The sequence below is a fragment of the Gracilinanus agilis genome, chromosome 1 (genome assembly GCF_016433145.1).
Source record: "Gracilinanus agilis isolate LMUSP501 chromosome 1, AgileGrace, whole genome shotgun sequence".
NCBI lineage: Eukaryota > Metazoa > Chordata > Mammalia > Didelphimorphia > Didelphidae > Gracilinanus > Gracilinanus agilis.
Genome location: NC_058130.1, coordinates 264,388 through 281,395, shown reverse-complemented (window position 1 = coordinate 281,395; position 17,008 = coordinate 264,388). Strand labels below are relative to the sequence as shown.

The window sequence follows — 17,008 nt, the reverse complement described above, 5'->3', positions numbered from 1 at the left end:
TGTGTGTGTGTGTGTGTGTGTGTGTGTGTGTGTGTGTGTGTGTGTGTACATCTCTGTGGTCACTTACCTTGCCCAGGATCTGAGATGAGATTCTGTGGGGTCTTGGATGACCCTTTGACATTCACACATATTGTCTCCTCAGTGTGGTTGTTTCCCAGCAAGATGAAATGAGGGGCTCTCTTCTCTGGAAGAGTCGGGGAAGGAAGTGGTTCATATGAACGCATCCAAGGATGAAGATCAAGAAAAGTTGGCACCACTGGAGCTGACGACTTGACATCTAAGGAAGAAATAGAAAGAACAATAATGTTTTGATTTACAGATCTCTTTCCCCATAATAACTCTTTGAGCTGGGGGCTACAAATATCATCCTGCCCATTCTAAATATTCTAAAGTGAGGTTTAGACAAAGTGAGTTGTCCAAGTATAGGTAATATACATTGGAACTGGGATTTGAACTCAGGTCTCCAGGTTCTAAGACCAGTGTTCTTTCTGACACTTCTTGGAACTGGTTCTAGGCAAGGATGGGCCTCTTAACTAGGACAGCAGTAGAAGACTGCAGGGAAATATCTGTTTCCTAACTGGTCCTCAGTTCTGTTCTGAATCTCCTCCACACTTCTCCCTGCCCCCCTTTCCACCTCCCCTCTTGTCAAATCCCATTGGGAAAATAACTAGTTTCTTTGACTGGGGGAGGGAAGGAGTATCGATACAGAACCCATCATAAACTATTAGACTTGATCGATGGGTTAATTAGCTCTATTGAATAATTTTTCATCCCTTTTTTTATATCATTTATTATAAGGGATCATTTTCTGGGTGGGAAAAAGGAGAAATATATGAAGGAGTTGCTATGAAAATAAAAATGTCTAATAACTCATTACAAAGAAAAGAAAAAGGAAGGTCCATGCGGAGTTATGGATTTAGGCCTTTCTGCATTCTGGCCTTTCATCCTGATATTCAGGGTATAAAGGAGCATAATGCAGGGGTCTAGGAGTGGTGAGAAAGGGACCAGCCAGACTTACATCTACTCACTTAGAGGTGTGGGAAAGGCTAGCGGGAGAAGTTGGTGTGGGGGATTGGGAGCAGTCATCTTAATTCCTTTCAAAAGACCTTCATGTTCATCCTAGCTCCGGTCTCCTGGTCTGGACACCCACCATCTAAACTAGTACTTTTTGCCTTGGCAATGGCCAGTGTCACCATGGTTTTGTTCTCCATTTTGACAGACCAGGCACAAAAAGTCTGTATGTCTTCCAGCCACTGACCCAATTAATCTCCATCCAACCCTTTAGATTCCCTCTGCTCTTTCCTGATTCAGTTTTACCATATTCTGCCATCCTGAAGTAATCCGGAGGTGGTGGAGGTGGCGGCGCTATGAAGAAAAGAGAGAGAGAAGGGGTTAAGGCACCAGACAGAGTCTAGAGAGGACAAAAGCAGAGGACAAGGGAAGGAGGCAGGGATTAAGGGACCCAGAAAATGCCTCCCTTGAGCCACCTAAAGAGCAAACACTTTCCATGCAAGGGCCCAAACCTAAGGAAGCCATTGCCCCATTTTTTTTAACCCTTAACTTCTGTCTTAGAAAAAATACTAAGTACTGGTTCCAAGGCAGAAGAGTGGCAAGGGCTAGGCAATTAAGGTCAAGTGACTTTCCCATAGTCACCCAGAGAAGAAGTGTCTTTGTCCAGATTTGAACCCAGGACCTCCAGTCTTCAGGTCTGGCTCTCTATCTACTGAGCTGCCTAGCTGCCTCCATTGCAACCTTTGAAAGGACTTAGTAAGAAAATGTTGTTTTTCCCTTTAGCACGCTTGCCAGGCCTTACAGAGAATGGCAGGCAAATAGCTAGCCAAGAACAGGGAGCTCATATCCAGAATTATACATCTCCAGAAGCCACTGTGACTCTGTGAGGCAGCTCAGGGGTGCAATGGGCAGAACACTGCCCCTGGAGTCAGGAAGACCTAAGCTCAAATGCTACTAGTTGTGCAACTAGTAGTCACTTCACCTCTGTTTGCCTCGGTTTCCTCAACTGTAAGATGGGGATAAAAACAGCATCTTCTTCTTAGGGTTGATTCTTTGGAACAATCTTCCTTCTATCAATGTCACATATATATTCAGTAAACCTGCGTGCCCCCCACCCCGCCAAATTTTTCTTTCTTTTCCCTTTCACATCATACTTTTACATTTAATTTCCATTATTAACATTTTCTCCATCACTCCCTTAAGTCTAGAAATCAACAAAACAACAAATCAAGTTTTGTAGCATTTGCAGATTTCTGGTAGAGATGCTCACACTGAAAATTGTTCCAGCATACCGCTGTTAAGTGCTGTAAGGTGTGAAAATCACTTTATGGATGTTATCTCATTTAATCTACCCAACAAACCTGGAAGGGAGGTGTTGTTATTAGCACCCCCCTTTTACAAATGAACAAACTGAGCCTGAATGAGGTCATATGACTTGCCCGGGGTCACATAGGTAGTAAGTGGCCACAAGTTGGACTTGATCTCAGGTCTTCTGACTCCAAATCTATCTTCTGCACCATCTAACAATAATGGGGCTGGACCAGATGACCTCTAAGATTCCTTCTGGCACACACTTTCAGAGAATCTAGACCGTGCTCTCAGATAAACTGATGCCTGAAAATCTAGGCTTTAAAACCAGATTAATTAGAGGGCAAATCAAACCAAAAAATGGAAATCAGTGGAATATTCTAGAGCCATAGAGGAGGGAGGAGGACCAGATGTAAACAGCTGAGAGAGGGAAGAATTTGGAAAATGCTTCTCTTTCAGTCTTGCCCATGTCTCTGGAGGGCTAAGAAGAAGCAGGGTCAGGAAAGAGAAGAGCTATTCAGGTTGAGCAATGCTCAAGGCTGAGAGCAGGCAGTAAGGAATGTTGAGTGCGTCTCAGCTCATGTCCTCCCAACTCTCCATAGGACAGAGAGTGTAAAGAGCTTCGCCTCCTCCTAAGAGCCTTCTTGGATTGCTGAGGAACCATGGTTTCCCACCCCTAATCCCTCAATGATGGGAATGATGGTCCCAGGATGGTATTAGTAATGATGGAATAAAAGCTCTGGGGCTGAGTTAATTGACTTACCATTATATCTGGGTGCTCCTCTCCCATAAAAGAAGTTTCCTGAGACACCTGCAGCCCCTGGAGGCCCTGGAAGACCTGATAGGGCTCCTGAGACTCCTTGGCCACTAAAACGCATCAGTGGAAAGTTGTAAAAACCTGAAAAAGGAAATGGGGATGGGGTGAGGGAGGAAGGATTTCACAAGGGTAGGTTACAAAGTTGGCTCTTATTCCCCAGAGATATGGTCCAACAAAAAGAGGTTTTCTCCACCAGGACTGTTCCTTAGAGAAAGGATACCAGGGTCCTCCCATGTCTGAACCATTAAACCAGTACTCTTCCCCAAGGTCTGGCCTCCAAGGGATGGATGAGCTGGCTAGCTCCAGAGAGAATGTCTCCTACTCACAAGTGTTTACTGTAAAATCTTTTGGTGTTTCCCCGAGAGACATCAGCCCTACCTTTCTATTCCACGATGACCTCCCGGAAGATACCTGGCTTAGGTGAAAGCACCTTGCTGTTTGAAGGGAGATGATGGGAAGCCTCTTCATCTCCCTAATCCTAACTGTTAGGTGCTTAATTTCATCTTAGTCAAGCCCTTCTCTCTACCACAAACTTCTAGAATGACTTTGATTGAGTCACTTGGCCTCTTTTGCCTCAATTTCTTCATATGGAAAATGTGAAAAAGGACGTGTCCACCTCCCTCTTTCTAAGCAAGACAGGATAAGTACAGCCAATTGCATCTCTGACAATGGAGCAACAGAGAGAGGTTCCATAGCATTATTCACACTTTCTCAGTAAGATTCCTCATTACCCCACTGTGGGATTATCTCCAATTTATCCTGGGTTTATCTTGTTTGTATATAGATTCTAGCATGTTATCATCTAGCCCCCTGAGAGTTCAAATTAAGGCTGGATAACAATTAGGAGAGTTCTGTGAAAGTGTGTAGGGGAGGAGTGGTGGTAGGGATAGAAGTTGGACCAGATGGCACCTAAGATCTCTCCAACATTGTGGATTGGTATGTTTTGTTGGCTAGTTGGTTGGAGCTTATTTGTGGCTGAGGTTAGGGTAAGGACTGAGGCTGGGCTAGGGTCAGGGCTCACTCTGTTCTCAGGGTAAAAGCTGTGTACAAATTTAGCATTAACTACTGAGTAACCCCAATCACCTAGCCACATGGATTCCCATGGCTCTGCTCCATGGAATTCAGCCTTTACCTGTGCTAGGAAATCCTCCCAATAGTGAAAATGTAGAAGACCAATCATTATCTGAAAAAAAATAAAGGGAAGAGGTAGAGTACTTAAGCTTCAGTGTAGGGCAGATATGGGACCTGGAGGGACACCTGGGCAATGAAGATGAAAGGACCTGGGAAAATCTGGTTCTGGGAACGGATCTGACCTCTGGGAAGCCCCCATCCTTTCCCTGCTTACCCGCTTCCACTGGCTTGGAAGCCACCTGGGCTTGATCCTGGCCCTCTGGTTTGGTGACCACCATGGACGTGAGGGGGGTGACAAAGCTGAAGTTGAGGGACAGACCCAAAGCCCGGGCCTCCAGGCTCTTCTTCTCATCAGCTGATGCTGAAACACTAAAAGTCAAGGCTGTCAATGCTGGCCTAGACAGGCTTCTTTCTCTCTCATCAATCATTCTTTCTGCTCCTTCTGGCCCCAAGGGGGCTCATTACTCTAGTCCCACTGCTTAGGAAATGAGGCAGGCAATAGCACCCCCCTCTATCCCTCAGCCAGCCTGAAAGATTACCCAGGAGAGGATCACCCCTCTTTGATGGGTGTCAGTGACCCAGAGGGGTAAACTGAGGTACAGAGAGCCTCGATGCTTTCCCCAAGGTCACACAGACAAGGAATACTCACGCTTTCTCCAACAGCTGCTGAATGGTCAGGTATGCCCACAGGCGTTCCATGAAGTTGTGGAAAATGTACTTTGGGCTCTGGAACACCTTCTCCTTGTCCTCAACATTCACTTCTGTTTGGAAGGTGAAGTTCTGGGTGGGCTGAATGGAGGGGAGATGAAGGGTGAAGCTAAGCATTTGCTTAGGATTAGCCCCCCCCCCCAGCTGGACAATGCAGCATCAAACAGTGTCTGAACTGTGGCTCCAGGCCACCTTCCAAGCCTGATGTGTGTCCTATGACTTGTTTTTGTTTATTCAAGCATGACCAATTTATTAGTTAGGCTATCCCTAACCGATAAATTGAGCCAATGACCTTTCTTAGTGTGTGCCCTATGATTTCAGTACTAACTAGGGGAATTATGTCCTTGCTCCCTCCAAAGTATTGCCCTGTCAACAACAGTTATAGCAGTGATGGCAAACCTATGACACGCGTGTCAGCACTGACACACGTAGCCTTTTCAATGACACGCAGCCGCATGTGGCTGCATACAGAGAAGTATGGGACTGCATTGCCGAGGATGAAACATTGGCTGTAGTGCAGTGTAGACACTCTGTGTACCATAGATGATAATTCTACCTATATTAATTTACCTATTTTGGTTTATTAAATACAGTTACATATTACAATTATAAATTTTTGTTATTATTTGTTATTGTTCTCAAAGCAACATACCACCCGAGTTATTTTTGGTGAATTTTGACACACCATGCTCAAAAGGTTGCCCATCACTGAGTTATAGCTTAAGGACTATCCACGCTGATAGGTTCCGATTTTTCTGCTGCTCCAGAGAATCTTCACTGAGACCATCATTCTTCTCTCTTCCTCTCCTCCTTTTCCTTTCAGGAAGGACCATCCAATCTTTCTCCATTTCACTGGCTTGCCCCCTCTCTCCCCCACTCATCCTGACACAGCCTTCATCAATTAAGTCCAAAAGTCTCTGGTCCTGGCATGTTGCAGGACCAGGTATGTCTGTCTCTTCCTCTTCCACCTTAGAAAGATGCTAAGGCACCAGATCTTGCTATCCATGCCTTCTGCCCCTTTCACCCAGTAGCCCTGTTCCTATAGCCTTGATGGATCACACTGAGCCAGTGTATACCAGAAAAGAGAATGACTGGGCTTGGCCCTACCTATGCCCTGTGATATTGTTCTTCCCCTTCCCTAAGTCTCATCTGACATGATTGCCATTTAATCATAGATTAATCCCAATCTGGGAGTTGGAAGGAACCTTAAGGTATACCCAATCATTACCAGAGTCGGAGCTCTGTTTACACTGAGGAACATCAGCTTTAGAGAGCTCCCCTAACTCCTAAAACTTCCACTTCACTATTGGTAGCCTTGAAGCATTAGGAAGTTTTTCTTTACCTGGAGTTGAAATTTGAATTTCTGCAACTTCTCCAGATTGTTCTCAGGAAAGCATCTGAGACCAGGGAAGAGAAATTCACTTTGTCTTTCCTTCTGCCATTCCACTTTCTCATTATATTACTAGCCCATCTTCTTTTTCAGACATCCACAGGATCATAAATTTAGAAATGGACAGACCTTAGGGCTTGTCGAATTTAATCACCTCATTTTATAGGCAAGGAAACTGAAATAGATAGCAATTAAGTGACTTGTCCAGGGTAGCTAGTCTGAGGTTATATTTGAATTCAAGTCTTCATGACTCCAGGTCCTGACCTATACATTATGATGCCACTTAACTGCCTCTTAAACTAGGGTACCTAGAACTGGATTCAGGTTTTTCTGATTTCAGAGATCTAATAATAAATTTTTAAATGAGTTTTAAGGTATTTTCCATTAAATTAACCATCTTCCAGCCTTTTAATAATGCTGTTGTATGCATACTCCAAACCTCTACAGCGTCTTACCCAGGACAAAGATTTTGTCTTAAAATGATTCCCAATATGGTCCTAGAATATTTTTGTAATATAGGAAATCTATACTCAGCACTGATTTAAGCACAGCTCTGATGTTTTCTACTAGCACATGAAATCTCTGCACATATCATCTCCCATTAAAAATCTTTTTTAATTAAAATTTTTTTTAAAAACCAACCACTCCTCAGATGAGTTTTGAGATCAATTTCAAAATACTATCTAGTCCAATAGTTCGCCAATACTAAGGGAGCAGTTCCTCGTAATGTCCTTATTCTTACACTCAGGATTTACTGCTAACATCAAACAACCTCCATGTGAATTTATACTCATCAACTTACAATACTCATTAAATGCATCAGCCTCCATTTTTTCCATAAACGTGACAAAATTGCATTTAGCAAACCCATAATACAAAACAAATAGTAATAAGCAGTGCAATAATTACATGCAATTAACATGCATTAAATCAATATTAGTAAACTAGGCCAATCACTATTCTGGAATTCATGATTTTCTGATTTACATTGGGTTTGGAATGAGAATGAGAATGCCTCTGAGAAAGAAAAAAAAAAAAGGAAAAAACCTAAACAAAATTCCCTCCTGTGTGAGAGTCACTTTTCTCTTCCTCTTCAGATTACCTTGATTTTCTGAGGTGTATATACATGTGTGGTAGCCTGTCAGTGGAATGAAAGTTCCACAAGGGCAAGGATTGAGTCATGTTTTGCTTTGTACCCCCAGCACCTTGGACAGTGGCTGAACCATTGTTGTTCAGTTATTTCTGACATCCTGACCCCATTTGGGATAGTCATGGCAAAGATCCTGGAGTGGTTTGCTATTTCCTTCTCCAGATCATTTTACAAATGAGGAAACTGAGGCAAACAGGGTTATGTTACCTGCCCAAGAGGAACCTGAGGCAAACAGATTTAAGCAGCTAAGATCGCCCAGCTAGTAAGTGTCTAGGGTTGGATTTGAATTCAGGTCTTCCTGACTCCAGAACTGCTCTAACTATTGAGCTACCTAGCTGTATGTAGCTGGATTCATAGTTGGCACCTAATAAATATTTGTTCAATTGAATAAACTATTTCTAAGGAGAGATCATTTGACTAGTAACTACCCTTGGCAGCTGTCATAAATTCACCAGGTACCAGCTGAGTCTGGTCTTCCTGAATCCTCCTCACCACAGGATCTATCATCCATCTTACATCACCCCATCCTGTTCAGAAGAATCAGCTTCTTGAGAGCAGGGACTACTTTACTTTTGTCTTTGTATTCCTGGAGCCTAGCACATTATCTGGTGAGTAATAGGGCTTAATAAATGTTTGTCAATTGACTGAAGAAAAAACTTTGTCAAATCCCTTACCAAACTACCAGTGCAAAGTGGGATTTGTCCAGGCTCATGAGTTAGAGGACTTGGATCTAGGTGTTCCTGCGGCTGGGGCTGGCTCTCTATTTATTATGCCTTGCTGCCTCCCTAGTTCTCTTATGTCTATGAAATCCCCTTGATTTAACAACCCAGTAACCCTATATAAAATGAAATAAAGTTATTCTGGGATGAGCTGTTCTTAATCAACCCATACTGCTCTTATCTAGCATCTCTTCCCTTCCTAAGTATTCACAAACTATTCCTTTAATAAAGGGTTCTAGAATTTGTTAGGAAACACTGTAAAACTATAGTTTGTCCTATATTTGGAAGAATCTCCCTTATTTTCCCTCCACTCCTCTAAATGCTAAAACCTCCCCTTTACTTGAACAAAATCAACTCTTCTTCAAAAGGTCAATTCAAATCTCACCTCTCCCAGAAAGTCTGAACTCACTACTTGAACCCATTGTCATTTCTCTCTCTGTTAACTTTATATTATACCACACTCTCGAGTAGTTTATTCTTTTGAATTGTTCTCATATGGTCTCCTGGGTGAATACTGTCTCCATCAGACTCTCAGCTCTCTAACGGCAGGACCTTGACCTGCTTCTCTCCACACTAAGCCATGAGTGAGGAGTACAGAGTTGGGCACAAAGTGGAGAGGGGAATCCTGGTGGTATAGAAAAAAAATGGCTGATGAATGGAGTGATTGATTTCAGGCAGAGATATAGCCATGGCAAGGACCCAGGTCCTCTGGCTCTCAAGCCAAAGCCCTCCCATCCAAGGATTTCTGGGCCTCACTCACCGACTGGCCCTTGACTTCAGCTGAGAGCAAATCCTCCACCTGGGGCTTGAGCTTCCCAGCCACCACTAGCTCAGAACCCTTGAAGAAGACCCTGAAGTTATCTTGTGTGAGCAGTTCCACAGAATTGTCTGGATACTGGAACTCCACTGTGGTGAGCAGTGGGTTGGCCACCTCTTGGTAAAAATCCTTTGTGGGGAAAGAAAAGGGTTAGGGCAGAATGAAACATGATGGATAGGGCAGCCACCTAGGGCCTATGGAACTTTAGAGCTCAAAAGGGTTTTAAGGTTGCTCTATTCCAATTAACTCCTTCATTGGAAAAAGAGGAAATCAAAGCCCATAAGAGGGGAAAGGACATAGGAATCAAGTGGTAGGTTCTAATCAAGGTGCTGGAGGGATCCTCTTTTCCCTTCTAATTCCTTCACCCCCTAGCACACAACATGGCATCCCTCACATAGAGGATACCCATGACCTTCTATCTGAAGTCTCTTTATGGTATCCCAAAGGCTGGATGTTGCACCTGGAGCTGCAAGTCTGCATCTGAGTCCTCATAGATGCGCCGGGCCACTCCGCCATTCTCCAAGGCCAGCTTCTCCAGGAAAGCATAGTTGACATCAAAGCCAAAACCCAGGCAATAGAGGTGATAGCTACCTCCTATAGCTGCTTTCACATTCTCCTGAATTTTCTTAGGGTCTTTCTCCCCTGTAGCAACAAAGGCCAGTGAATGGACAGGAAGGGAAGAAAGACATATTGGTTAGTTATTCAATAGTTGAATATTAAGCTAAAACTATAGATCATCAGAGCTGGGAGGGACCTCTGAGATTGTTGAATATAAAACTAGATAAAGTTATCTTTATCAGATATCAGAGGTTATCTAGTTCAAGCCCTTCATTTTACATATGAGGAAACGGAGGTCCACAGAGGCCAAGTGGCTTGCCATTGGCCACACATGTAGTAAGTGTCAGAGGTGGGATCTGAACCCATAACCTTTGACTCTAGAGCCACTTCTATCTCCATATGGATAGACATCTCCTCCAAAATATCTCTACAAAAAACAAACTCTTTGATGCCCAGAGAGGGCAGACAATAAGTTCACTGAAGGCAGGGACAGGGTCTACTCCTCTGTTTCCCCCAAACTTCTGGGAAGGTGTTCCTAGAACAAGATCTCCCAGGACATACACACTTTTTAGGGGTCCCAAAATAGAAGGAGTTCTCCCCACCCTCATCTCACCCTCAGTGGGATCTCCATCGGTGAGCAGGATGATCATGGAGACACTCCCTGCTGGTAGCTGCTCCTTCCTGTTGCCCTCATCTAGCATCTTCACAGCCAGAAGAACAGCGTCATTGATGTTAGTTGCTGGGGAGAAGAAATCCGTTCATACCTGCCTCAGCTTTGGTACCAACTGAGACAGGTAGGGGGAAGTAGATTAGGGAGAAGCGAGGGATGGAGTCTGTGTAGAGTCAAAAAAAGGTGAAGTAAGGTCAGGGGCAAAGCAGAAAGGGAAGGAGACTAGAAACTGCTTCCAAAAGGGAGGGAGGTCAAGAGACCGGGACAGGTTAGCAAAGTATAGCTTGAAAATTTCCAGAAACATCAAGCAAGGGCCGGCATCAATGAACAGAGAAGTTGAAATTCCCACTGGGCTTCTAGGCCCCAAATCCCCAGTGTGTGAGTATTGGGGGGTAGAGAAAAGATTATTGATTGACTAAATGTCCTTTCAATAAAGTTGAATTATTTTACATAATTCATATATAATATCAAAGATATCAATTAATCAATCAATATATCAATCAAATAATATCATAAAATAATATAAAATAAAGTTGAATATCGTTGCAAATGGGGTCAGGTAAATGCCGACACTCTTCTCAATAGCTTCTCAAGATACACCTTTCTTTTTTTTTTTAAATTAAGTCATCCGTAACAGATTTACCCAACACCCTCCATAAGCAGCTAGGCTAGAAAGCCCTCACTGCCCACCCTGTGAAGCCCGGCTTCTCACTCACCACCCATGGCTGAGATAAGGGAGGCGAATTTCTTGGCTTGTTCTACATTCTCAGATGAGGCCTGAAGCAGCGCTGGCATCCACTGGAATACGTGTCCATCAAAGATGACTAAGTTGAACTGGTCCTCTGGTCTGAGATCATCTAGAATCTGTACCATTGCTTCTCTGGTCTGAGAGGGCAAAAATGGAATGTGGGGAGAAGTCCAAGGAAAGACATGATAGATGATCAGGGTAGTGAGGGCAGATGTGGACAAAAGCCCGAGGGAATAAGGAATTGAGCCTGGAAGGTGCATGTCTGGCGCCATGTGGGCTGTTTCCTGACTCAAAGTGGCAGAAGGGGCATCAGCCTTAACCCCGAGCCACAGCTGATAAAGAAGGTACACCAGAGGGACAAGAAGTGGCTTGGAGTGAACTTGTGTCCTTCCTTGTCTGGAGTGGCCAGCTTACCTGCCTCATCTTCTTCCCAGACATGGACCCGCTCTTGTCGATGACAAAGATCACATTCTTGGGCACCATAGGCAGGTCTGCTGGAGCAAAGTGATGCACGAAGTATCCATTCTCAATCTGCATCAGGGAGACAATGATGGGTCAGAGCTACGCCTCCCATACACCTACACGAGAACCAACCTTCCTTCCACTCTTTCCCTGAGACACAAGAACCTTCTACTTTAATGAGGAACTAAGTTGATAGAGTACTTAAGTTGGAAACAGAAATATGAGTTCAAATGTTGTCAGTTCGTTATCACTTAGGTAACTCTGGGCAGGCAGCTAGGTGGCACTGTGAATGGAGTACCAAATCTGAAGTCAGGAAGACTCAACTTCCTGAGATGAAATCTGTCCTCAGACACTTACTGTGTGACCCTGGGCAAGTCACTCAACCCTGTTTGCCTCAGTTTCTCTTAATCTGTAAAATGAGCCAGAAAAGGGAAATAGCAAACTACTCCACTATCTTTGCCAAGAGAATTCCAAATAGATCATGAAGTGAGACACAACTGAAACAACTGAACGGGTTCTGAACAACAACTTGGCAAATCCCTTAACCTCTCAGTCTCAGTTTCCTCATCTGTAAAATGGGGGTGATAACAGGACCTACCTTATAGAGTCATTAGGAGGATCAAATTATATAGATAGGTATCTCTTCTACATCATGGGGGTTAGGGCCACAGTGCCCCTATGATCTGGAAAATCTGCCTAAAATGTTTGTGCTCTACCTTTATGCCAGCAAAAAAAAATTTGAATTTTTTCTTTTATTGCATGTTTGCAGTACCTTATATGCATTTATGAGTTACTAAACGTTTACAGTCTCTCCACATTTCTAGCCTTTGAGTGCTATCTGCTAGCTTTTGCATTCTTTGCCCAAACTTTAACTTTTTACGTATTTTAACTTTAAAAAAGAAGGTGTGAATATGTGTGGCTTTAAAAGATGAATGATGTTGATATTTTACGGTACTATATGTATTTTATGCATTTCTGAGTTTCTGAATTTTTCACGAGTCATCTACTGGCCTTCACATGTTATCTGTGGCTTCTGCAAAACTCCCCCCAACTTCTCATTTAATTTTTTTATGCCGATGCACGACATATCAAAATCATGAACGAGAAAGTCATCATGTGGAAGGGATACTTGTATATGTGTATGTGTGCAGCACTTCGTAAACATTAAAGTGCAATTGTTATTGCTGTTGTGTTTAGTGAGTTAGCAGCCCTCTCTTTTCTCCCACTTCTACCATGCCCTTCCCTTCTCCTGGGAGCAGGAACACTCTCCCAGCTAATTTCTAAATCCTGCCTATTCTTCAAGGTCCATCGCGGGGGCTCCCCACTGAATAGGGCCCTTCCTTGACCATTCAGCAATTACCCTGAGGATTCTGCCACTTCACATGACTATTACACTTAAATGTTGACAAAGATCTTTCCTTCTCTCCTGGGATCCCATCAGGTGGGTCGAATGAGGAGTTTTATCCTCATTTTATAGGTCTTGAAACTGAGCCTCAATGGAGTTGATTGACTATTAGTTGAATATTGACTTTTGGGAACTTAAACATGGAGTCAGTAAGAGAACCAAGGCTAGAAGCTAAGTGTTCTGGGTTTGATGCATTCTGAACTTTGTCCCCTACATCCCCCTGGCACTCGTTCATTAAACAAGCATGCCCTGTGCACCAAAGTGGAGATGGGGATAGGGATGCCCAAGACCAGGGTCCTGTCCCCAGGGGACTCAAGGGCAGTTGTGACTTCACAGGATTTGGGGCAGCATGCCTCTACCTCCTTCCTACCAGAGTCAGGTTCTAAACAAGGCATACGATTTCAAACATGGTGAATGCATTGACTCTTTTGCTCGGGTACTTTTTTAAACAAAGGATGAATGGTTCTGATGGGAGGGCAGTGCAGCCATCATGAATATGACAAGGAAATCAAAAAGAAAAAAAGAACATTACTTATATTAAAGATTTTTTTTTCAGAATTAAGTAAAGCACTTTGGAATGGAGATAGACAACAAGGGAAAAGGATGGCAGGAATGTAGTCCATTGATCAAGAGGTGGCGATGAAAAGGAGTCCAAAAGTTTGAAACCTTGACTCTGTCCTTTACTCTTTGTGTGACCTCAGTTGCTTCATCTAGGTGGTCCAGTGGATAGAATGTTAGTTAGGCCAAGAGTCAGAGAGACTTGAGTTCAAATCCAGCCTCAGGTGCTTACTAGCTGTGTAAAAACCTTGGTCAAGTCAGTTAAATTCTGTTTGCCTCAGTTTCCTCAACTGAAGATGATGATGAAAACACGTTGATTGGATTAGATGAGTGAGAAGGTCCCTTTCAGCTTCAAATCTCTGACCGTGTGTCCACGAACTACAACATAGTAGAGCAGAATAGGATCTGGGCCTACTGTAGAATAAACACAGATCTCTGAACTACTTCCCTATTGCCTTTACTGTATGTATCTTGTTTCATCAAAGCACAGAAGGTTGGGGATCTCAAAACATGGGCTGCCCCCAAGATACAAGATGGAGGGCAAAAATGGTTAACCTCCTCTTGAAAATGGAGCATACTAGAATATGTATAGGATGGGAGGATAATAAGCAAAAAGAACTACAAAAATTCAATTACAAAATGCTCTTAAAATTAAAAAAAAAGTTCACATCTTAACTGCAAGTGTATTGAATGTTTTGTCTGGGTTGTACCAATATAATAAATTATCATACTGTCTTAATTAATATACAGATTTATTGCTATGCCAGATAAACTACCAAGAAGGTTCTTTCTAGATCTAGACAAAACAATTTTCTGGAGGAACAAGAGGTCAAGAATCTTAAGAGAAATAATGAAAAAAAAAAGAAATGAAAAGGTAAACCATAGCCAGACCACAAAATATGCTTCAGAACAGTAATAATCAAAACTATTGAATGATGGATGAAAGCAAAACAGCAGGCTAGATAAGGAAGAACCAGAAACACCTGGACTCTGATAAGCCATGTTCAATAAACCCAAGAAGACAAATTACTTGGGGGAGCTTCCTATTGGATAAGAATTGCTGGGGAAATTGAAAAGCAATTTAGCAAAAATTAGGCTCAAGAAAACAGAAGTACAGTGAGGACCTGGCCTCATCTCAGCCATTCATCTCTACACAGCAGGACCTTTGCAAACTTCATCATGGATGGATCTACCAGGAACCTTATGTGAAAGCTGGAGAGTATCTTTCCCCTTTAAACCCCTGTTCCTTTCTCTCCCTAGGTCCCATGCCTCTCCCATATACCTGTTGGTTTTTCATATATAAATATTTCCTTTCTTTTCTATAACAATGTATTATATAAGTGCAAATGGATATGTGATTGGAATATTAGTAATAATAATAATAATAATAATAGTCAGCATTTATGTAGCACTTTAAGGTTTACAAAAAACTTTACATATTTTATCTCATTTAATATAATAACCCTGAGAGGTACCTGCTATTATTATTCTCATTTTACAGATGAAGAAACTGAGGCTGAGAGACATTAAATAATTTGCCAAAAGTCACACAATAAAGGGCATATGCAAATTCAAACCAAACTCTTCCTGACTCTAAACACTGTTCTTAAAAATCACATCATAAAAACTTAGAAGAAAATGGCTCAAGTGCCTTTCACAATTATAGCTGAGAGAATTCTTAACCAATGGATAGAAGTAACAGTAAGAGATAAAATAGATCATTTCAGTTAAATGAAATTGAAAAGTTTTTGCATGAACAAAATTAATACTATTATCTCTGATATGAGAATAATATGAAACATACATACATATATATGGAACTGATACAGATATATAAGATCAAAAGCCATTTGCAAGTAAACAAAATGGCCAAAATATGTGAGTAGGCAGTTCTCAAAAGAAGCACAAATTGTTAATAGCCATGTGGAAAATTTCTCCAAATTCCTAGTAAGAATAAAACTGCAAATTAAAACAACTCTCTGAGGCTTCACCTCACACAACCAAATTCCCAAAGATGAAAAAAGCTAAGAATAGCAAATATTTAATGGGGCACGGAAAGACAAGCATGCTAACATATTGCTGGCAGAGCTTTGAACTGGTAAAACCACTCTGGAAAGCAATTTGAGAATGATGCTAAGAAATGATGACAAGTAAGTGATTACAATGTACTCTTTACCAAGAGATCCTCTGGTAGACATATTTTCCAAGCAGGTCAATGATAAAAAAAATCCAATATACCCCCAAATGTTTATAGCAGGATTATTTGTAATAGCAAAAACCTGGAAACAAAGGAAATGCCCATCAAGTGGGGCATAGTTAAACAAATTGTGGCACATGAATATAAAGGGATATTACTGTGCTGCAAGAGGTGATGAATATGAAGATTACAGAGGAGTAGCGAAAGACTTCAAAAACTGATTCAAAGTGAAGTATGCAAAAGAAGGAAAATAATATATACCGCCAGTATAAAAAAGCAAATAAAAAAACAAGAACAACAAAATCTCTAACTTGAATGTTGTACAATTATATTAATCAAGCTTGGCCCCGAAGAAAGCCTCTGGGAATGCTGCTCCTTCCCTACTTTGCACAAGTTGGTGATTATGGATCAAGAATACTACATATGATGATGGACTTGGTTGATATGTTGGTTGGTTTTGCTGATTTTTTTCTTTTTTGTTGTAAGATGGGGGATGTGGGAGAGGAAACAGAAGGGATATATTTGAAACTGATGGTGGCGTAAAATAAACTATATCTATATCTTAAACCCTTACCTTCTGTCTTAGTATCAATTCTAAGACAAAAGAGTGGCAAGGGCTAGGTAATGGGAGTTAAGTGACTTGCCCAGAATCAGGAAGTATCTGGGGTCAAATTTGAACCCAGATCCTCCTGACTCCAGGCCTGGCACTCTTATCTGCTCTGCTACCTAGCTGCCCCTCAATAGATAGATTATAAACCTACATTTATAGATCTACATATCTATATTTGTAGATATATGTATATTGATAGATAGATGATAGAAAGATGGATAGATAGATAGATAGATAGATAGATAGATAGATAGATAATGTCTTATCCTTCCCAAAGATTTAAGCCCTGATCTGAACATTCTATGTGTCCATCATAATAAGGCTGACCACAAAGGTAGGCATATGAATGAAAGGTAGGATTTTCCCAAAATCATCAGTGCTGCTAAAATCAAAAGATTAGGGGTGGGGAGCAAGTGGTCATTAAACACCTACTGCTCTGTGCTAAGTACTTTACAAATATTATCACATTTGAACTTCACAGATCACCTGGGAGGTAGGTACTATTATTATCTCTGTTTTATTGATGAAGAAACCGAGGCAGACAAAGCAATTAAATGACTTGTCTACGGTCACATAGCTAGTAAGTGTCTGAGGCACGATTTGAATACATGTTTTCCTGATTTCAGGGCCAGAATTCTATCTACTCTCTCTACCAACCTGTATTTTCTGGAGGGAAATGGCTTGGCAACTGCCTCCTTCCCTTTGCCAGGTCCCTAGAGCACTTACCTGGATGTCCCCTGCAGCAGTGA

At 42.1% G+C, this 17,008-nt stretch overlaps 1 protein-coding gene across 1 annotated transcript; it reads right to left on the bottom strand.

Moving 5' to 3' along the window:
* Positions 1-59: 59 nt before the first annotated feature.
* LOC123232594 (inter-alpha-trypsin inhibitor heavy chain H4-like) lies at positions 60-11,564 on the bottom strand. Its single transcript, XM_044659006.1, has 11 exons — positions 11,442-11,564; positions 10,996-11,164; positions 10,223-10,348; positions 9,512-9,693; positions 8,995-9,180; positions 4,917-5,056; positions 4,482-4,636; positions 4,269-4,319; positions 3,083-3,217; positions 1,318-1,365; positions 60-277 (listed from the first exon to the last, which is right to left on the bottom strand). Exons 1-11 carry the CDS (start codon positions 11,562-11,564, stop codon positions 60-62), a joined length of 1,533 nt encoding a protein of 510 aa, XP_044514941.1.
* Positions 11,565-17,008: the final 5,444 nt, after the last annotated feature.